Genomic DNA, 23,891 nt, shown 5'->3' with positions numbered 1-23,891 from the left:
CGCTTCAGTCCTGAACCGCGCGACTGCTACGGTCGCAGGTTCGAATCCTGCCTTGGGCATGGGTGTGTGTGGTGTCCTTAGTTAGGTTCAAGTAGTTCTAGGGGACTGATGACCTCAGATGTTAAGTCCCATAGTGCTCAGAGTCATTTGAACTATTTGTATCCTTGGGGACCATGTCCACCTCTATATGCAATTTGCTTTTCTGCGGCACGATAGCATCTACCAGCAGGACAGTGCAATGTGTCACACTGCTCACAGTGTACGAATGTGGTTCGAAGGGACGAGGATGAGTTTACTCTACCCACCTGATCACCAGGCTCCCCGTATGTAAACCCAACGGAGAATCTTTGGGACCACCTCTATCCTGAATCGAGAAACCTCGTCGAGCTCTCAGACGTTCAAGAACCGCCCTGGCTCTCTTCCTATACGTCTCGCAGCGGGACATGCTGAAAAATTTGATTACGCAGGCTTCTAAGAGGCAGCCACAATAATATGTCTGGAGTGGACAGTACATTTGAATATGATTTGGGGGTGTACAAAATGCGAAATTTAATACACAAATCTCTCGCAACAATGGCCTTAAACTGGCTGTGGGCCAAGTGGACCTGACCTTGGATGACAGATATAGGTACGTTACACCACGCTCCAAAATTCAATGCCAGGGTTCATCCATCAATCATAGCAGCTGGCAAGTCGCGGCATGTCGTACTCCCTACAGCTCTTGAACAGATATTTTCAGTGGGTGAGATATTTGGAGAACGTACACACTAGAACGAAAGTCAAACACACTGTATATCGTGGTAAGTAGTACAGCATGGACAACATGCCACCTTGCGTTATCTTGTTGAAAAATCACGTCACGGAAAAGTTGAAGATGGGGCGCAGCCACTGAGCTTAATATATTACAGATGTAACACCTGTTCCCGAATTACTGACTATTCGAAACTGTTGTGATTACGCTGTGAACCCATGAGCATCTCATACCATCACGCCAGATGCTGCGTGCCCCAATGCCGAGGATGAACGCAGTTTGGCAACGTCGGAGCTTCTAGACGTCCATTGAAATGCTAATCGCCAACCTGGGAGTCATCTGAGAAGACGACGCGATTCCATTCCTGTGTCCAATGTTGTCGTTGGACAAACTACTGTCGGCGCGATTCTCTCTGATGGCACCTTAGGGGAAGATGCAACAGAGGACTGTACTGCAGATCGTGGTGTTCCAGACATATCTCGTTGTCCATGAGGACACTTCTCTTGCTGCAAACTAGCTCATTTCCCGGCTGATGACACATGAAATGGCTTCACGACTCCTCACGGACGAGCGCACATTATGTCTATCCTACAGGGGCTAGTCGCATGGAGCCAGTGAGATCCTGGATGGCTTTCAGTATGATCCTGCAGATGGACCGATTCCATATACACATAGGAGTCATGGGATCTAGACCAACACGAGCAACAATATCTCCATAAGTCATGATCTTGCCGGTGTCGAATTCCGACAGGTGCTAGTAGTCATTTATCCTTTCCAATAGGAGTCATAATGCGATCTTTAAGAAAATCGGCCAGATGCGAATAGGACTTGCGCACTGAGGGTTTCGTGCAGATTTAATAATGTATGTAGGCAGTTCATTCGTCCTAGTAATCGAGAATCTCTACGATTTTTGCCTGCTGTCGACATTGGTACTAGCAAGAGATTGGTACAAGGAATTTCAAGGCTTTCGAGAATACTTTAATTTCAAGTCTGAAGTCTAATACAAATGAGAACTTTTTTTTCGTCTGATATAAATACAGATTCACAATGTTCAGATTTTTTCCGTTACTTGTACAGTGAAACTTGGCTTCTTGCCAAATTTCACAAATCTAGGCCAACAGGAGGTACCCTTTGGATCAAAATGGCTCTGAGCACTATGGGACTTAACTTCTGAGGTCATCAGTCCCCTAGAACTTGGAACTACTTAAACCTAACTAACCTAAGGACATCACACACATCCGTGCCCGAGGCAGGATTCGAACCTGCGACCGTAGCGGTAGCGCGTTTCCAAACTGTAGCGCCTAGAACCGCTCGGCCACCCCGACCGGCCGGTACCCGATGGGTTTCAATGAGTGAGTTCATATTAAAATAAATGGTCGTATGTCTTGAGTGCGTTGACTGAAGCTTTACTTTTTACATCGCCAAGAGACCATAGACCATAGTACATGGCGTAAATTGCAACTTGATGTGTCTAGCCATTCCTGAGATGAATGGTTTTTAACAGTCCGACAGACACATAGACAGCCAGACAGACAACATAGTGAACCTGTAAGAGTTCTGTTTTTAGCTATTCAGGTACGGAAACCTAAAAACAAGCACTGAACTGCGGTTTCTGAACGAGGAACCTGCTGCGTGGTCTTTCCCTACACACTATATAAAAAAAATAGTACACCTGCAAAGACAACGTCGAAAATGTTCAAATGTGTGCGAATTCCTGAGGGGCCAAACTGCTGAGGTCATCGGTCCCTAGACTTACACACTACTTGAACTATGCTAAGAACAACACACACACACATGCACGAGGAAGGACTCGAACATCCAGCGGGAGGGACCCCGTAATCCGTGACATGGCGCCTCAAACCGCGCGGCCACTCTTCGCGGCAAAGACGACGTCGATTTTGATCCGATGACGCCATATGCCACCCTTGGGATAGTAGATGTACTAATAACGGTTTCAATGTCGTCAGCCAACAATAGCGTAATGGTATAACTACCAGAGAGCCACATGTGTCTATTCATTAATAGGAAATGCTCGCAGCCAGTAGCCTCATCGTGGTTCAAACGTGTGAAGCAGGCAGGCAACTAAGCCACCGAGACGCGCTCATGACTCGTACAGCCTGCTGAGCCAGTTGGAAGGGAGTCAAATTGTGGCCTTCAGAGTGGCGGGATGGTCCTTTCGGAGAACTACCACACAAACTGGATGCGCTGGGTCACGTGCGCAATGATGCTGGTATCAGTGGTCACGTGAACATTCTCGCACCTGTAGACGAAGTTCTGGACGTCCATACTGCACAGACGCCTGCCAGGATCGTCGTACTGTAAGGCCATCAGTGGCAATTCGTACTGCTACCACAGCACGGAAAGGAGGGCTTTGGAGCCTAGATGTGACAACACGACCTGTTGTTAGCAGTGGGACTACGGGTATGCACAACTCTAGCCCGTCTTCCACTTACACCACAGTATCGACGTGCATAGCTCGATGGGTGCTGTCAGAGGATCTACATCTACATCTACATCCATATTCCGCAAGCCAACTGACGGTGTGGGGCGGAGGGTACCTAGAGTACCTCTATCGGTTCTCCCTTCTATTCCAGTCTCGTATTGTTCGTGGAAAGAAAGATTGTCGGTATCCCTCTGTGTGGGTTCTAATCTCTCTGATTTTATCCCCACGGTCTCTTCGTGAGATATACGTAGGAGGGAGCAATATGCTGCTTGACTCCTTGGTGAAGGTATATCCTCGAAACTTCAACAAAAGCCAGTACCGAGTTACTGAGCGTCTCTCTAGCAGAGTCTTCCACTGGAGTTTATTTATCATCTCCGTAACGCTTTCGCGATTACTAAATGATCCTGTAACGAAGCGTGCTGCTCTCCGTTGGATCTTCTCTACCTTTTCTATCAATCCTATCTGGTACAGATCCCACACTGGTGAGCAGTATTCAAGCAATGAGCAACAAGTGTACTGTAACCTTCTTCCTTTGTTTTCGGACTGCACTTCCTTAGGATTCTTCCAATGAATCTCAGTCTGGCCTCTGTTTTACCGACTATTAATTTTATATGGTCATTCCATTTTAAGTCGCTCCTAATGCCTACTCCCAGATAATTTATGGAAATAACTGCTTACAGTTGCTGACCTGCTATATTGTAGCTAAATGATAAAGGATCTTTCTTTCTATGTATTCGCAGCACATTACATTTGTCTACATTGAGATTCAATTTCCATTCCCTGCACCGTGCGTTAATTCGTTGCAGATCTTCCTGCATTTCAGTACAATTTTCCATTGTTACAACCTCTCGATATACCACAGCATCATCCGCAAAAAGCCTCAGTGAACTTCCGATGTTATCCACAAGGTGGATCACGTGGAATGGAGCGCCATGATCTTCAGCGATGGCAGCAGTAGCAGATTTTGCACGTATGCAAATCATGGTGGTTTGGGTGTATGATGTAAACTTGGTGAGCACTGTCTCCTAGAGTGCATTCGTCTGAGACACGTGTGGTTTGGGGAGCGATAAGCTAGAACACTCGTTTACCTTTGGCGTTTCTGGAGCGGACGGTAACCACTGCTCGGTATGTGCAGATTGTTGTTTGACCCTTTCTTTTGCCGTTCTTGCAACAAGGAGTGGGTGTGTTGTTCCAACAAGATATTGCCGTCCCACACACTGCCATTGATACTCAACATGCTGTGCAAGAAGTGCAGCAACTTCCCTGGAGAGCACAGTACCTGGACTTAACTCATGTCGAGCACGTGTTTGATATGATGGCACGAGCAGCAATTCGTGCGACTCATCAACCAACAACTCCTAGAGAACTAGGTGACCAGATGGGGGCAGGCATGGCATAACATATATCAGTACACCGTACGATCGCCTGGATGCCGAAGTCAGCGCTTGCATTACTGTCAAAAAATGGTTCAAATGGCTCTGAGCACTATGGGACTCAACTGCTGAGGTCATTAGTCCCCTAGAACTTAGAACTAGTTAAACCTAACTAACCTAAGGACATCACAAACATCCATGCCCGAGGCAGGATTCGAACCTGCGACCGCAGCGGTCTTGCGGTTCCAGACTGCAGCGCCTTTAACTGCACGGCCACTTCGGCCGGCTACATTACTGTCCATGTAGGCTACACTATGTATTAATATAAATGTTCCAGCGTGGATTGAGACCTAGTACCTCAGAATCGCTTATGCCATTGATCTGTAACTGTAATCATTTTAGATACTCGGTATGCGCCGTTGCAACAATAAACCTTGAGTCAATTGAAAACCTCTAAATGTGAGTACTACTTTTTTCGCTAGTGTATAAAGCTACTTGCTTTGAGCGGTTGCGCTGAAATGCTAATCATCTTCATATCATATGTCAGTTTTATCCCAGTTGCATGCCGCCTTCGTGGTGTAGCAATTTTAATGATCACGAGTGTAATTTCTTAAACCAGGATTTCTAGGTATTGTTACGTCTGCCACAGACGGCCCCTGCCATGCAGACTACACTTAATACACCCCTGTGTACCATATAACATACCCAAGCACTTGCAGGCGCAACCAAGAGGAAAACAGTTCTTCAAAAATAAACAGATCTTGCTACAGACTAATGCGAACCTTTTTCTGCAGAGGTCGCCTCACATACACAGGGAAGTTGGAGTACTCCGCCGACCTCCGCCAGCTTTATAAGGCCAGCTGACCTAGGAGCAGCTCCGACGGATCTCACCGACGCTCTTGATGAATAGTCGCCTACTTGTTATTTGTTTTCTTTGTGTGTATACAGTGATTGTTCGAGAAGTGTAGTTCAGTTTCAATGAACGACATTATACTGGGTGTTCTATTATACTGAGTATTCTTCAGGTATGTTTACAGAGTATTAAAGACATGTGTATCAAAATTTTTTCACTGTTTAAACAATCCTGTTGGAAGTATGGGGCTAAGAACTTCTCGTACATGTAACTAGCAGGTCCCACTGTCTAACATCGCTACGTATTATTTCTGTAACATCTTGGTGCAGCTAGTTCCCATTTATCAAAGAAATATTGACGTAATTCCTTTCTTGAATTTAACTCAGTTCCATTGGAAATAATGAAATCGGAAAACAGAAAAGTGTAAGATCGAAACAACATCCACATCGGTCGGGTGCGACTACCTGGGCTGGGCCGTCGTGGAAGTCGAAAGGTACGAACTCCAACCTGTAGGGGGAGGGGGGGGGGGTGAGGAAGGACAGTCCAGTGAAGTTTTGTGGTCTCCTTTCTGGTGAGAAGACTTTGTAAGGCCTTCCGTTGTCATGGAGACGGACAAGGTCTTTTGGAGATGGCCCGTCGTCATTCTGTATGGTCTTCCGTTCGGAGGTGAGGAACCCAGCCGGCTCACACCTTTGAGTACCCAAAATGGTGCACGAGTGTGTCAGCACTACCGAAAGACACGTCGAGCTGAGCAGCGAGGTGTTTGATGGTGAACCATCGATCACGTCGAATGACAGTACGCGCACGTTTTAACATTGCAGGAGTCACAGCTGTGTGTATCTGGCCGGCGCGCGAGAGATCGGACAGATTTGTGCGACCATGTTGCGTTGACGCCTGGCCCAACGATTCGCCGAACTTTTCTTCACTGCCGGGTCTCGGTAGACATTCTGCAAGCGCCTATGAGTATCTGCGATGCTCTGGTTTTCCGCAAAAAGAAACTCAACGGCAGTTCTCTGCTTGAAACGCAGCCCCATTACAGACGCCATTTGAAGGCTGCATATAGCGTCGCCACGTATCGGAACCTCGTGAAACTATAGAGGCTGAAGCGGGAATATTACACGATGTCCCACAACAAATTTCGTACTTCTCAACAGATACTGGAGGAGAAAAAAATATGTTGTATTACATATTGAACGCCCTCTCGTATATTACTTTACCTCCAGATTTATGCTCCACTGCAGCACATGTCGTAATGAAGGGATTGCTTTTCGAACGCCTGCTGCCTCTTTTTGGAGTATTGTAGTATTCTGGTGCTACCTCTTTACCATTCTTAAGTTCATTGCAATCAGTGCTGCCAATGTTAAGCACTGCACCTCCAACTTGAGAAAATTCATTTGAAAGCTTACTCTCTTACTATGTATGAAATGACTGATTCATTTCTTACGTTATATTGTTATTTCACACCTCCCATTCTTCTCCAGATCCGCATCTCAAAAGCTTCGAAGCATTTCTCTTCCCTCCACCGTAGTGTCCTTGTTTCGGCACCATACAAAATCCTTCATTAATTTTTTACTTAAACTTTATTTATCGAAGCATTGAAAATACTCATTCCCTGTAAAACATTTATTTTTTAAAAGCTACGATTATTTTTATTTTTTGACTACATGTCATGTTATTGGTAATTTTTTATCCCAGATTCTGTTACAGAAAAACTATATGTCCATGGTGCTGTAAGACAAATTTCAGTTCCACGTTATTGTCAGTTGACACAAAAAGAAGGCGGAGACCTAAAGTTCAGAGTTTTGTCAATATCGAAGTCACCAGCGGCCGAAATCTAGCTCACTCATAATTTCTCTCCGAAATAGCCAGAACATGTTACCAAAGAGCTTCTGGTTCTTCTCAGCTAAGTAACACCAGGCTGTCAACGAGAAACAGAGAGCTATTATTAGAAATAAAGTGATAGTGTGCCTAGTACCAGTATTCGTCTTTCAGTCACGGAAGGCATTCACCAGGCTCAAAAAACCTGTATTTGTTTTATCCCTGCATAGTACTGGTCAAGTCAATAATATTCGGTAGCAAGAGACCGAACTCGAAATTGGGAAGACTTGAATTCAACCGGACTTCCACGAATAAGTTTCCCGTATGTGCTCTAATTTGAGTAAGGAAAATGCTGGAATGGTTCCGTTGAAAAATACAGGCCCGATTTTATTCCCTATCGTTTACCAGTTCGAGACATTGTCAATGAAGTGTTAGACTCTCATCTTCCTTCCTTTCAAAATTTTTCACCCCGAGTGTATACATTTATAAATTTTCGAGTAATAGTGATGCAGGGCAAGAAATAATGAAGCTTCACAAAATGGCTACTTCAGTTAATTAATAATTAATCAACCACACTTAGATTCAAAGTAGTTTCGGAAACAGTTCGAAAGTTTTTATTGCGACAAACTCTTTCTGAAGAACCATCATTGACAAGATCATATCAGATACCATGATATTGTTTTTCCGTGCCTATAGCTCAAAGATTCTGTCTCCGTCCGAACAGGCCTCGGAAGGCCCACCGGTACCGACCGACCGCCGTGTCATCTTCGGCCGATAAGCAGCATTGGATAGGGATACGGAGGGGCATGTGGTCACCACACCGCTCTCCCGGTCATTGTCAGCTTTCGTGACCGTAACAGCTCAAGGTCTTCTTTACAATTATTCCTTTATGTTTAAACTTTTAAAATTTATAGAGATGACGATCGTTCTGCATACAGCATACGTTTATTTTGCAGTTATTCGCATTAATTGACTGTTCCGTTGATCCTGGTGGGATATTTTATAATTATGTTATGAATGAAAAAGACTCACTATTAATGCTTCACTGATATAATTCCTCTAGTTTTAGTCTTAAATTAAACATAAGCAATTTGTATATATGGGAACCAACTGAGATACTCTGTAGAAGCACTAGTTTAAAATCTTTGCTGCCACAAAACATTTCACAGCCACAAATAATTGTCATTGTACCTGATGATGGCATAACAGCCGAAAATCGGTTTGTAAAATAATAAATATTGTAGAATATTACACCAGTGTCTCATCCATAACAGCCATTACTGTTTTATTTTTATGTTTTTGAAATGTATAGTAATGTAAGTCTTTTCAGTTGAGTAACTATACAACAAGCAGACGAAGGTACTAAATTCAATAGCGTTTTAATTAGTACCTAAAATATTCCACAATCACTATTCGTATATTTTTTCGTTTAAAAACTTGTGTTAAATGATAGTTCCAGCAGAAATTGACATATTAGGTTCGGTTGAGTTCGTTTAAAATCTTGACCAGACGATATGATCAACACAGTCGTAAATCAGTCTCTTATGATTTCGCGTAAATAACATTGCACACACATAGGCCGATTTTTCAAAACCATAAACAGATATAACTGCTTCAGCAGATCATCGTGGCAACCATCAACCAAAATTGTAAACCCTTGGATATAGAGCTGTCGCTTCAAATTATGTGTTGGTTCACAAACACCAATTACACAGAGAGATGACATAATTTTTTCTGCTAATAGAACATTTACCTCCTATTGTCTCTACTCGTCAAGAGATACCAGCATTAATTTTTTGAAGTATAACATGTTGATCATAGTACCAAACATTTTGAAATAACTGATGTAGCGAGACTCGTATCTTTCGGAACTTTGGGTATTCCTATCAGGCAAATTATAGCAAGGCCTTTACTGTTGAATCATTGTCGTTTGAACCGTACGACATCTTGAAGCACAAAAACTGAGTAAAGTATTAGTGCTTTCATCAAAAATGGACGTCCCTCTTCACCACAGTACACAAAAAGGAGCCAATTACTTTCTGTATTTTTCTACTAGTCATGCAGTAAAATTTTCCACACTTCAGAAGAGTAGTATACAGAAAGTCTGTGAGTATGTAATACAAGGTGGTAAATAAGCTTCAAGAATGACTAGGACACCTTGTAAAAGTTCAGTTATAGGCCATGAAATGACAGTCGGAAACATTTATACTTCGAACGCTTAAGATGCGCCAGCATGCACACTTGCCTTTAATTAATTTGTTGAACTACAAGCGCAATTTTTCAACTGAAAATATGCTTTATTTTGGCTCTACGTGCTTCATTGTTCAAACAGCGAGAGGCAAGACTCTAAATATCTGCCAGAGAATTTACACAGCCGTCCCACATTTTAGCAAGCAGAGACGCAAAGAAAAGCGTGCGGTTGCACAAAGTTGCAGCCTTGCTATTGATCTAAAGCGCCAGCCGTCTGTATGGCCACGTCCGCGGCATTCTTCATATTTCCTCTCAACAGATCGCTACATCCGTTTCTTGTCTCTGTGCAGTTCACGTGTCGTTTCTACTAAACTTGACATTAAAGAAAGCTCCACGGAATTATTTTATCATCCACGCTGCCTGTATGAAGTATCTTTATTTGAAAACAGATGCACAGTTAAAAGTCAAGGAAATAATATTTCATGCACGGAACGCTCCGCTGACATTACGAGGTCATGTCTAGTGTTCAAACACTCTTATTATTAACATAAACCTATGCTAACATGGTACTACATTAACAAATGCTACTGATTAATGTCACCCCTCCCCCACTATGTGCGCGCACACAAACACGCGTAACAGGTAATTACTTAACTGCAAATGAAATTTTAGAAAAACATATCTGATCGTCTCCAGCTTCAATAATTTACGTTATCGCCGAAACGAGAACTCTGGATATTTCATTCCGTGCTTATAAAGAGGAAAGAAGAAAATGAATATTGGAGATAAACGCCCCGTCGACGACTACGTAACCAAAAACGGAGCACAAACTCTGCCCAGGGAAGAAGAGAAAAGAAATCGGCCATTTCCTTTACAAAGGAACTATTTCGATATTTGTTCTGAAAGATTGAGCTAGAACCACGGGTAAGCTAAATTTCGATGGCAGATGGGATTTTAATCCCACTCCGCAAAATTCAGTGTCTTATACTTCATGAAATGATAATTAAATCGACACCCTGGCTGCAAACAGGCGATGATATACATCACTGGGGACATGTTGAAAATCTGCGCCCCGATAGGGACTCGAACCCAGGATCTCCTGCTTAGATGGCACACTCTCTAACCATCTTTTTTTTATAATTAATCTCATTTTTGTTCGCTTTTGTTCGTTGCATCTGCTCGGGCGGACGTCGTAAGACATCCGTTTAAGTTCGTTGTTGATCAATTAACTAAATTTTTTTTATTACAGAGGGCACGTAACCCTCTGACCGAAAACGCTGAGCTACCTTGCCGGCAACCATCTGAGCCACCGAGGGCACAGAGGATAGTGCGCCTGCAGGTACTTATCCCTTGCACGCTCCTGTCAGACCCCGTGAGCGTGCAAGGGATAAGTCCCTGCAGGCGCATTATCCTCCGTACCCTCGGTGACTCAGATGGTTAGAGCGCCTGCCATGTAAACAGGAGATCCCAAGTTCGAGTCCCGGTCGGGGCACACATTTTCAACATATCCCCAGTGTTGTATATCAACACCTGTTTGCAGCTAGGGTGTCGATGTAATTATCATTTCATTGTAGAGAAGATGCACGGTCATCAACTACCTTCATATATAGTGTTATACTTCAGTCTCTCTCGATCGCTTTCTGCCTTTGGAACAGCGCAACTATAAATAACTTGCCTAGATCTAACAAGAAGATACACAGACTGACGCACTTTTCAGCCACGTTCTGTTATTTACTAACCATTTCAGTTATCAGTTTCTCTCAGTGCTAATTCGTATTCATGATGGTACTTCCTGTAACTGCGTTATAAGATGCTATTTGAGTTGTGTGTCGGACTGGAGAAAACGAAACAAAAAAAAAATTTGATCCGCTTAGATTACACGTATCTTTTCTATGCCCTTGTGAATGCGTTTAGTCAAAGGAAACATATACGGATCCACTTCACGCATAGCTCCTGAAACGATGCCATTCGTTCTTTTCATCCGCTATGTGCTCAATCGTACAGAGGAAGCAAACTGGCACGTAACCATTAGAATTTTATCATGTCCTAGATTTGCTTGGATGACGATATTAGTGCACACGAGAATGGCCTCGTAACGATAGAACAACGCCTGACATCTGCCTACTCGTTTGTTTCTGTAGTCTTAGCAATGTGAGGAGACGAATGGGGCGTTAGTGTTCTTACAGATCACATTACTGCCCGTGTCGATTAAAAGGTACAGAAATTATTCGTAGTTAACCAACTTTGTAAGAAATGTACAGTAGTATTCAGAACATATTACACCGAATTGTTAGTGGTAAATAGCAATGCTGCGGTCTTTCTGTTAGACAGTTACAGAGAGCGTTTGACAAAGTCTCACAGGCGCTAAAGGCTAACTTTTGACCAGCCACTTTAAGCAGTACCTGAAGGAAGGAGAATACTTTTGTCACATTGTGGCTTGTGCTGGAATGAGTATTTTGTAGATCAGTGTGGAGCCTAAAATAACAATCTACGTAATGGCAGTGCTCAAACTTACCAGGCCGAGAAAACTGAAACAAACAAATGTTTATCTATATCTACAGCTGAGTTCCGCAAGCCGCCGCGAGATGTGTGGCAGAGGGTACGTAGCGCATCCGTCTCATTTCCCCTCTCAACACTATTCCATTCACACATGGTGCGCGGGAAGGAAGATGGTCAGCACACGGTCGCACGCGTCCGACTCTCTCTAACGTCAAGTATTGTGGTTGTTAGGTGAGATGAACACTAATGAGCTGACAATTATGGCCACTGTCCCACCGCGAAAATGACTTTGTGGGAAAGTAATGTGGTGGGAAACGCATGTAAGCGGAGCCGAGACGAACTGGGAATCGCCGGCCGCGGTGGTCTCGCGGTTCTAGGCGCGCAGTCCGGAACCGTGCGACTGCTACGGTCGCAGGTTCGAATCCTGCCTCGGGCATGGATGTGTGTGATGTCCTTAGGTTAGTTAGGTTTAAGTAGTTCTAAGTTCTAGGGGACTGATAACCACAGCAGTTGAGTCCCATAGTGCTCAGAGCCATTTGAACTGGGAATCATTCTGGCAACGACAGGGGTCACAAGTAGAGAAATCCATTGACATGAGCGACTTTGACAAAGGACAGATTGTTATGACCTGACGCCTGGCAACAAGCGTCTCGGAAGAGGCGCAGGTGGCCGGGTGTTCGCGTGTTGCTGTCGTAGGCATCTGTGGACAGCACTTTAAGGACTGTGAAACAACGGAAAGGCGATAAGATGCTGGACGTCCACGCCTCATCACAGAACGTGGAGGTAGTAGGCTTGCCCGCTCTGTGACGAAGAACAGGCAGTGATCTGTGGCAGATAGGACGACAGAGTACAATCACAATCAAACACATACTCGAAAGTACTCTTTCATGAATAAGATGTAACTTACGTCAGTGGAACATCGGTATTCGGCTGTCTAATGCTTGAAACGCCACAACATAGTAACTATTTCGTTAATAAAGTAGAAAAGTGATTAAAAGCAAACATTAATCTTACATCTGGCCTTCTCGCCGCTAGGGGCGTTAGTGCCATTCCAACTGACAGACAGGAGTGAGCGTCGCCACTGTATGCACTATGTGATCAAAAGTATCCGGACACCCCTAAAAACATACGCTTTTCACGTTAGGTCCATTGTGTTGCACCTACTGCCAGGTACTCCATATCAGCGACCTCAGTAGTCATTAGCCATCGTGAGAGAGCAGAATGAGGCGCTCTGCGGAACTCGGACTTTGAACGTGGTCATGTGATTGGGAATCACTTGTGTCATACGTCTGTATGAGAGATATCCACACTCCTAAACATCCCTTGGTCCACTGCTTCCGATTCGATAGTGAAGTGGAAGCATGAAGGGACACTTACAGCACAAAAACGTGCAGGCTGACCTCGTCTGTTGACTGACAAAGACCGCCGGCAGTTGAAGAGGGTCGTAATGTGTAATAGGCAAACATCTATCCATACCATCATACAGGAATTCCAAACTGCATCAGGATCCACTGCAAGTACCATGACAGTTAGACAGTAGGTGAGAAAACTTGGATTTCATGGTCGAGCGGCTGCTCGTAAGCCACACATCACGCCGGTAAATGCCAAACGACGCCTCGCTTGGTGTAAGGAGCGTAAACATTGGACGGTTGAACAGGGCAAAACCATTGTGTGGAGTGACGAATCATGGTACACAATGTGGCGATCCGATGGCTGGGTGGGGATATGGCGAATGCCCGGTGAACGTCATCTGCCAGCGTATAGTGGCGACAGTAAAATTCGGAGGCGGTGAAGTTATGATGTGGTCGTGTTTTCAACGGAGGGGGCTTGCATCCCTCGTTGCTTTGCGTTGAACTATCACAGCACAGACCTACATTGATGTTTTAAGCACCTTCTTGCTTCCCACTGTTGAAGAGCAATTCGGGGATGGCAATTGCATCTTTCAGCACAATCGAGCACGTGCAACGACTGAAACCAACTGATTTTGCCGAACGCGAAGACTGCTCACAGAATGCAAATGATTTTAAGCGATAATGTGATTTTGTCTATGTGCAATAAAGCTCATTTTCATTTAAACGGAACTGTCAATAAACAAAACCTGCGTTACTGGGCACCTCATCACCCACACCTTATTCGCGAGCGTCTTTTACACTCTGAAGAAGTCACAATCTGGCGTGCTCTTGGCTCTTTCTGCATTACTGGACTTTTTTCGGAAAAAAGTGGGACCAGAGACACTTAATTCAACTCGACACATTCATATGCTTTAAACTTTCGTGAGACCAGAACTCTTAAGACGAAGAAGCCCTTTAAAAGATGTTTTGTTCCAGCGGGACGGCACGACATCACACACCGCGATCGCTTCAATTGGAGTCCTTCGACACATGTTTCCTGGACGGAGTACCTCACGTTTTGGCAATGTTCCTTGGCATCTGAACTCCACAGACTTATCTACATCTACATCATAATCCACAAGTTACCTAATGGTACGTGGCGGAGGGTACTTTCGGTACCACTATTCCACTCACGAATAGTGCGTGGGAAGAATGATTGTCGGTAAGCCTCTGTATTGGCTCTAATTTCTCAAATTTTTTTCCTCGTGGTCAATGCGCGAGGTGTATGTGGGGGGAAGTAATATGTTGTCCGACTCTCTTGAAAAATGCTGTCCCGAAATTTTAATAGTAACGCTCTCTCGCCAGCTAAGCGATCCCGTGACGAAACGAGCCGCTCTTCGTTGGATCTTCTCTATCTCCTTTATCAGTCCTACCTGATAGGGATCCCAGAGAGATGAACAATAATCAAGAAACGGGTGAACGAGCGCCTTATAAGCCACTTCTTTCGTGGATGGGTTACTTTCCCTTAAGATTATTCCGATGAATCTGAATCTGGTGTCTGCTTTTCCCACTATTTGTTTTATATGGCCATTCCACTTAAGGTCGCTCTGGATAGTTGCGCCTAGATATTTTAGGCAGACGCTGTCTGCAGCTGTTTGTCATCAATAGTATAGCTGTACAGTAGTGGATTTCTTTTCCTATGTATGCGCAATATGTTACATTTATTTACATTCTGGGTCGACTGCCAGACTCTGCACCATTCATTTATTTTCTGCAGGTCGTTCTGCAAATTCTTACTATCTTCTGGCGTTGCTACTTTCGTATAGACAACTACATCATCTGCGAATAGCCTTAAAGAGCATCCGACGCTTTCTACTAGATCATTATATATATAATTGTAAACAGCAACCGTGCTATCACACTACTCTGTGGTACATCTGTCAATTTATTTCCATTAAGAGCGACGTGTTGAGCTCTACCTGCAAGAAAGCCTTGAATTCATTCGCAGGTCTGCTGCGATACTCCGTAAGCTCGTATTTTTTTCATTAAACGGCAATGCGGGACGGTGTCAAACGCCTTACTGAAATCAAGGAACGCGGCATCAACCTGAGCGCCGTTGTCCACTGCGCAGTGGGTCTAATGGAGGAACAGAGCGAGCTGAGTTTCGCAGGATCTCTGTCTGCGGAATCCATAGTGGTTTTTACAGAGATGTTCATTTTCCAAAAACGTCATTGAACCGTGACTTTACTTTCAAACTCTTTTCTTAAAGAATTTACTTTATTTACTAGCGATTCATCAAGAACATTAATACATTTAATCACACTATGTGAGCGTGGAAGTAGTTGCCAGTGGGTAACTGATGAAAACAAATTTCTTTCAATAAATGGAAATTTTATTCCTAAAATCTCTTTCTTTTTTTAAAAACAGATTTAAAAATTATAATCTGAAAGCACCCTCTAAATATAAAGTTACAATTTATTCAGAGGCAGAAATAACTTTTTTGTTGACAGTATGAGCTTCCGGGCTGAGAAGCTTGCCTTCTCCCTTTCAACATGGCCGTAGTCACGACCGTTCACAACAACCTCTGAAAGACTACACTGGTGCAAATCTGCAACACACCAGATTACTTTAAACTAAAAATTTTAACAACTCATACAAACAAACAAACTAAGCTGCCCGTAGGAGGGATGGATCTGGTACAAAACACTCACATTAAAAAAATTACTTGCCACCGAAAGTGCAACTTGTTTTTAAGAGGAAACTCTTGCGGTGGAAGGGTGGCAACTTTATATGCTAAAATGACCATTTAAATAAAAACCCATGAAATGCCGTCTTACATAAAATGTACAAACATTCTCTACGTTAGACATATACCGCCTCTCAAGATGATGGGCAAGATAAAAACATATTTCAGGAATTCGGCCTTTACACCTTAAGCAATAAATTCGTTAACACCGAATCCGACAAACATGACACAGGCAGCTATTAACGTATGGCAGACCGACAGACAGATACACAGACACTAACTGCCTAACAAATACGGACGAGAGATAGACGCGCAAGCTGGGAACGAAACCCTCACCAAGAAAACAAGTAGAATTTAACAAGTAAATGAAACAACATATCACGAATCACTTAACTGCTAACAAACTGCGATTTCTGGCGAAGACCTGGCGCAACATCCCCAAAACGCTCTCCCGAACCGTCCGCTGCCAGCCGCTTCAACGGACGCAGGAAGGCGCGCCGATTTCGCGTCTCACAGCGTCGCAGCTCGCACCGGCCAGACCGACGTCGTGGGTTGACTCCTGTTGCTCTCGTGTCGGCCCCGAAGCCATTACAGCTCGCTATGCGGCGCGGCCCACTGGACTGACGTGGCGACCTCACATGCGCCGACGCTCAACACGGACAAGTCATCTTGTGTCCCAGTGCGCGACCGACCAACCGATCGATCCAACCGCCAATGACCATTGCCTGAACAAACTCGAGCAGATTGGCGGCCTAACACATACTAGCACTACGGACGACAGACAGACACTGACTGCCCCACACTGACTCGGCTGACCAACTGACCAGACTCTCCCCTAGCGAGTATTTTTTTTTTTCTTTATTGATTTTCAATTCCCCCCGAAGGGGGCTGGCTGGCAGCAGCTTAGTTCGCTGCTCTACAACCTACAGACTTTTTTAAAAACGGAAGAAGAAAAGAAACAAGAAAAACAGGCGATGAAACGGTGACTTAAAGTGTAAAATGGCGGAAAAATGCGGAAAGTGAAAAGGGTTGGCAATGTTAATAAAATACACAGGAATCAGACAAGTAACATCGTATACACACAATTAAAAAACAAGGCGACAGTCTGGTTTCTGTTCGCAAGAGATAAAAAATCACACCCAGCGACAGTATGATGGCCGTTCGCAACACTTCCCAAAAGACACAACACGGAAAACTCACTGTAGAACACTCACTGTAAAACACTGCACGAAAATGGCGGCACAAAATGACACTCCCGAGCCAAAGGCAGATGGGGTGCCCTAGCGAGCTCATAGCGCCCCTTAAATGCACGTGAACGGGCAACGTTTTCCGTTTCCCACCAGAGGGAGACACCAAAGCTGCGATTGCCACAGCGGCGCCACCGCCAGAAATGGATGGCGACTGCATTACACTACGCGCTGTGGCGCGCTCTTCAAAACAGCAATTTTTTCCACGGCTCAGTCATAATTTTTGAGCATAAAACATGTTCCATAATTCTACTACAGTTTGACGGAAACATGTAGGTCTATAACTGTCAGTGCGTACATTTTTTCTGTGGGACAGGAGTCGTGTCTATAGCCATAAACCGCAAAATTTGGACCAGTTGAAGAATGCAATCATTCGAGATACTCCTGCGGTTGCTGCAGGGACGTTGGTCTATGTGTTAGGGCATTTAGAGATGAGACTTTTTTCGTGCGTCGCCTCATTTTCCACATTTAAGTGTGCCGTACATTTTATCTAATGTCAGTAAACAAACAATTTTAAAATTGTCCGAATAGTGTTTCTTTATAAACCGTCCGTCTCCAATGTGTCGCCCTGTACCATACCTGGCTTTAGTCTGTGGCACACGCCAGACGGGTAGGTCTCAGGGGATGCGGTCCTGGGTTGCGGGTCTGCTGCAGCAGCGCGCGCCGATAACTGTTGCTCTCCACGGCCTTAACGCGACAGTCACAATGGCTGTCAGCCGGCGGCACAGCTCGCCTGCTATCTGCAGCCCGCCTGGGGTCACGGCGCGTCCTGTCCGCCGGCGCATTGTCCGCGAATGCTATTGACACCTGTCTGCCGTCCCTCACAAACCAGCTGCATTCCCCGTAGTATTACAGTGTATGCTCCACATACGGAATAAGCTATGGCGATATTTAGCGTGCGCTTCTGCCCTTTTGTGGCAATATGAGAGAACGGGTCTCTTTTTTCCGCCATAGCCGGCCGCGGTGGCCGAGCGGTTCTAGGAGCTCCAGTCCGGAACCGAGCTGCTGCTACGGTCGCAGGTTCGAGTCCTGCCTCGGGCATGGATGTGTGTGATGTCCTTAGGTTTAAGTAGTTCTAAGTCTAGGGGACAGATGATCTCAGATATTGAATCCCATAGAGCTCAGATCCATTTGAACCATTTTTTCCGCCATACTACCGCAGATTAAAAGAAATGCATGTTAGAACGCTATTGAGTGGACAGTCTCACTGTCTTAAATACACTACTGGCGATTAAAATTGCTACACCACGAAGATGACGTGCTACAGACGCGAAATTTAACCGACAGGAAGAAGATGATGTGATATGCAAATGATCAGCTTTCGGCCCGCATCTCGTGGTCGTGCGGTAGCGTTCTCGCTTCCCACGCCCGGGTTCCCGGGTTCGATTCCCGGCGGGGTCAGGGATTTTCTCTGCCTCGTGATGGCTGGGTGTTGTGTGCTGTCCTTAGGTTAGTTAGGTTTAAGTAGTTCTAAGTTCTAGGGGACTTATGACCACAGCAGTTGAGTCCCATAGTGCACAGAGCCATTTGAACCAATTTTGATGAGCTTTTCCGAGCATTCACACAACGTTGGCGCCGGTGACGACACCTACAACGTGCTGACATGACGGAAGTTTCCAACGATTTCTCATATACAAACAGCAGTTGACCGGCGTTGCCTGGTGAAACGTTGTTGTGATGCCTCGTGTAAGGAGGACAAATACGTACCATCACGTTTCCGACTTTGATAAAGGTCGGATTGTAGCCTATCGCGATTGTGGTTTATCGCATCGCGACATTGCTGCTCGCGTTGGTCGAGATCCAATGACTGTTAGCAGATAATGGAATCGGTGGGTTCAGGAGTGTAATATGGAACGCCGTGCTGGATCCCAACGGCCTCGTATCACTAGCAGTCGAGATGACAGGCATCTTATCCGCATGGCTGTAAAGGAACGTGAAGCCACGTCTCGATCCCTGAGTCAACAGATGGGGACGTTTGCAAGACAACAACCATCTGCACGAACAGTTCGACGACGTTTGCAGCAGCGTGGACTATCAGTTCGGAGATGCGGTTACCCTTGACGCTGCATCACAGACACGAGCGCCTGCGATGGTGTACTCAACGACGAACCTGGGAGCACGAATGGCAAAACGTCATTTTTTCGTATGAATCCAGGTTCTGTTTACAGCATCATGATGGTGGCATCCGTATTTGGCGACATCGTGGTGAACGCACGTTGGAAGCGTGTATTCGTCATCGCCATACTGGCGTATCACCCGGCGTGATGGTATAGGGTGCCATTGGTTACACGTCTCGGTCACCTCCTGTTGGCATTGACGGCACTTTGAACAGTGGACGTTAAATTTCAGATGTGTTACGACTCGTGGCTCTACCCTTCATTCGATCCCTGCGAAACCCTACATTTCAGCAGGATAATGCACGACCGCATGTTGCAGGTCCTGTACGGGCCTTTCTGGATACAGAAAATGTTCGACTGCTGCCCTGGCCAGCACGTTCTCCAGATCTCTCACCAATTGAAAACGTCTGGTCAATGGTGGCCGAGCAACTGGCTCGTCACAATACGCCATTCACTACTCTTGATGAACTGTGATATCGTGTTGAAGCTGCATGGGCAGCTGTACCAGTACACTCCATCCAAGAAGGTCTGTTCGACTCAATGCTCAGGCGTATCAAGGCCGTTATTAAGGCCAGAGGTGGTTGTTCTGGGTACTGATTTCTCAGGATCTATGCACCCAAATTGCGTGAAAATGTAATCACATGTCAGTTCCAGTATAATATATTCGTCCAATGAATACCCGCTTATCATTTGCATTTCTTATTGGTGTAGCAATTTTAATGGCCAGTAGTGTATTTCTTCCAGCTACCGCTCGTTGCATAGGTGTCTTTATTTCTAATCAGATGTTTAAACCATTCTAGCAATGTCATCGAGAAGGACTTAACTGACGTTGCACACTAATATTACAAATACAGAACAAATCTAGCATTAACTAACGGTTATAGCAGAGGCATGTTCAGAAAGTAAGATTAGAACTGCAGTTACAGTGGATATATCGACGGATATCCCTACCAATATTGGCTTCGCTGTTGAAAGCATGCGCCGATGCAGATTATTATCCGCAGATATTTGCAATAATAATTCGTGATTAAAAGTCGACAAACAGCGTCAGTAGAGCGATTTGCATTACAAACTTTCGATAGTAAAGTTTATTACTGTTTGAAGCGTTATTATTACTCATTCAGGATGGAATACTACAATATGTGTGAATGTGCAGTATATTGAAGAGGGTAGATGCGTTGTTGACTTCTGGACGGTTTACAGATGGCGGATGCCTAGCTTCGTGATTTTCCGCACAATCGTACGCGCCTACTATTGCCGTCGTTAGCAGCTTCCGCTCTACGGCTGAGTCTTTCCTATTTCACTTACGGTAACAGAGGGCACTTAGGCAATTGCTGGGAACTGCCATAAAGCGACGTAAAGGCTGTCCTAGGACACTCTACCCATTTCAATCTTCGACCCATAGACTGACTCCTGTTCAAGAATTACATGCGGCATAAGCAACGTTCGGTATAAACACAATGAAGCTATTAATTCCTTCAAAAATATTTAAAATTACACACAGCTATTATTACATTGTAAAGTATAGCACGTCAATTTCATAAACGAACTGCATGGCTAACACGTTTATTTAACTTTTTTCCGGTAGATAGAATATTCCATCATCTTTCTGTTGTGTATGCGGGATAATATTATTTCAGGTCCCGATATTTCGGCTGAAAACCATACCGACATTCTTAAGGCGAATCGTCTGCTAGATATTTAAATCACTTTCACGATACTGTGGTGTAAACGCGCATACCAACTCTGTTGGTAATAAGGCCGTTAGTCGCTGGTAACACTTTGGGTCGAACAGTAAAACAAAGGACGCGCAGAGTCAGAAAAAATCCACAGTACTTAAAGAAGTATGTGGTTGATCATTATGGATGCCATATGTTGGAATGCCAGACAGTGAAAATTTACAACATTTCCTTTGAGGGAGTACATTTGAAATGAGGGATCTCCATGGTTTGTTTTACTATTAGGCTCATAAATTTTTATCTATGACTGACGCTCTTGCTAGAAACAGTTATATTTGGCCCGTTGGCGTTTACTCCACAGTACTGTGTAAAGTGATTCGGAAACAATGAAGGCGAATAACCTTGAGACTGTCTGTCATGCTGTCAGCCGGAACGAGAATTAATAATATCCCGGATGCACGCCCGAAAGATGATGGAATATATGGCAAACATTTAACAGAACCAAAGACATGACAACAACTTATAACACGACTTCATCTGAATCATCGATTTTGGGGAAATATTCTACAGAACATCTCAAAATTCATTTAAATAATAATGGCAGATTTTTGTAACTTGAATAACATATAAAGAATGTGATCAATTGCTGTTTTAAAATGTGGTCGTCATCGGCCTCTAGACTATTGCGAATTACGAGTACGAATTCAGCAGATGAAAATTCAGGCCAGGTACAAGCTTGCCGTTATAGATCCGGCTACCGAATGGGTTAAAGCGGTTTCCAATATTTTAATATCTGCAGATGCGAATATAAGTTCTAGGTAAGGGAACTGCAGATGCGGTGCGGATGCATATGCTACTTTAAGACTTTTGTACTAGCTCGCTTTCTTGTCTGTCTGTCTATTCAGTACAGATTTTGCAGCTGATTTTAAATTAACTTCCTGATGAGCTAAACACTTGAAATTATAAACATAGAACTGGATGACAATGCAATATCAATTCGCTTCCTTGTCGCTGTTTTCGGTAGGGTAGGGATAGGGGTGGGCCTTCGGTGAGGAAGGTTAGTAATGCCTGACATTTCGTCTGCCCCACAGGACCCATGTGTCATAAAAGTGGCAGCCGAATGTGTTCCGGACCAGGCAATATGTGAGTGGATGGAAACTGCTGAGCAGGGTGGCGGGGGGCAAGAAGAGATGGACAGAGAGAAATTGGTGGGTTGGTCGATTTCGGGGAGGGCAGCAAACAGCGAGGTCATCCGGACCATCAGATTAGGGAAGGATGGGGAAGGAAGTCAGCCGTGCACTTGCGAAGGAACCATCCTGGCATTTACCTGATGCCATTTAGGGAAATCACGGGAAACCTATATCTGGAGGCCGGACGTGGTTTGAACCGTCGTCCTCTCGAATGCGAGGGCATATAAAAAGGTTTAAAATCCGTTGACAAATTTCACAAGCTCAGAAAGCAGAAAATAATTACTTAAATGAAAATAAATTTTTAATGTAACACAATTTTAAATCGGACTAAGAAGTACAATAGTTTTTCCTAGCACCTATAGAGATGGCTAACCCAATACAGAAAACGTGTGCTTGCGAATTTTTAATAACTAGGCCTACGGCAATACTTATAAGACTTACAACTAAAAACATGGAGTGCATGCAGCAGAGGACAGTTAGGAGGCGAACGTTTTTCTTATAAATCTTACAAGTATTGAACCTATAAAGAAGTCACAAGCATCAATTTTCAGAACCATCTGTATGGCGCCAGGAACTGAACGGGACTAAGAAAAAGTATTTTATATTTATTAGCCCAATTTCGAAACGTATTATATTAAAAATTTATTTTTATTTAAATAATTATTTGTTGATATCTGGTGGATATATTTCCTAACACTTGAGGGATGATCAAATGGCTCTGAGCACTATGGGATTTAACATCTGAGTTCATCAGTCCCCTAGACTTAGAACTACTTAAACCTAACTAACCTAAGGACCTCACACACATCCATGCCCGAGGCAGGATTCGAAAATGCGACCGTAGCAGCCGCTTGGTTCCGGACTGAAGCGCCTATAACCGCTCGGCCACAACGGCCGACCTGAGGGATGATCTAAAAGAAGACAACGTAATAACTTTCGAGAATTTAAGACGCTTTTACCCCAGAACACTAAAGGGGGAAAATGTTACATTGGCGCTAAACCATCATAAAGTTTACTATCCCACATTTTATACAAAAGAAGTCACAATTTATAAGTTATGCAGTAGTTAATTACCATTACTAGATTTCAAATGGAATGTTACATATCAAACGAATACCCTGATGCAATCGCAAATGCAACAGAGTTTAGTAATCTAGGGTTAACGTTCAAGCAAGATATCGAACGTCACTGTCACAAGTTATAAACGCTGTCGCGAAACAGCCGTAAGCAGCGTCGTGACATCTCGTCACATCCCTGCTCTGTGTTTTGGTGTGGTCGCTGCCGCTGTGTACGAGGGCCAAATGAGCTGGCGACTCCTCTCCCCGTGATCCCCGACGTTGGCAGCCCGCACCCTGCTGCGTGGCCTCATTCCGCCGCCGCTGCCGCTGCCGCCGGCGCCGCCGCTCCCAGATTCCATTTCCGGTGCCCTCTTTCCTCCTGCCGGCTGTCCGCTGCAGGCGACTTATGGCCGGCAAACTTGGCCAGGCCTCAAGGGGCCTTCCTCTTGCCCCCAGAGATCCCGCTAAGCCCTTCACCGGGTTTAGCTGCACGAGTGCAGCAGCGCAAGCCAGCACGTGATCTTCGTCAGGAGCCAACGAGACACGACCACACGTTCTATCTGCCGCTGTTGTCTTACTGTGTGTGCAAACAAACG

At 44.6% G+C, this 23,891-nt stretch overlaps 1 protein-coding gene across 1 annotated transcript in view; it reads right to left on the bottom strand.

Annotated features, from left to right (window-relative positions):
• LOC124613599 (endothelin-converting enzyme-like 1) overlaps window positions 1-23,654 on the bottom strand; it is a 326,983-nt gene extending 303,329 nt beyond the window's left edge. Inside the window, exon 1 of the mRNA XM_047142314.1 lies at window positions 23,589-23,654. Within this exon, the coding sequence (XP_046998270.1) occupies window positions 23,589-23,654 (66 nt within the window). The remainder of the gene's footprint in view (window positions 1-23,588) is intronic.
• Window positions 23,655-23,891: the final 237 nt, after the last annotated feature.

Source organism: Schistocerca americana, chromosome 4 (genome assembly GCF_021461395.2).
Source record: "Schistocerca americana isolate TAMUIC-IGC-003095 chromosome 4, iqSchAmer2.1, whole genome shotgun sequence".
Lineage (NCBI taxonomy): Eukaryota > Metazoa > Arthropoda > Insecta > Orthoptera > Acrididae > Schistocerca > Schistocerca americana.
The sequence above is the reverse complement of the archived record's forward strand: the minus strand, read 5'-3'. Positions and strand labels throughout refer to the sequence as shown.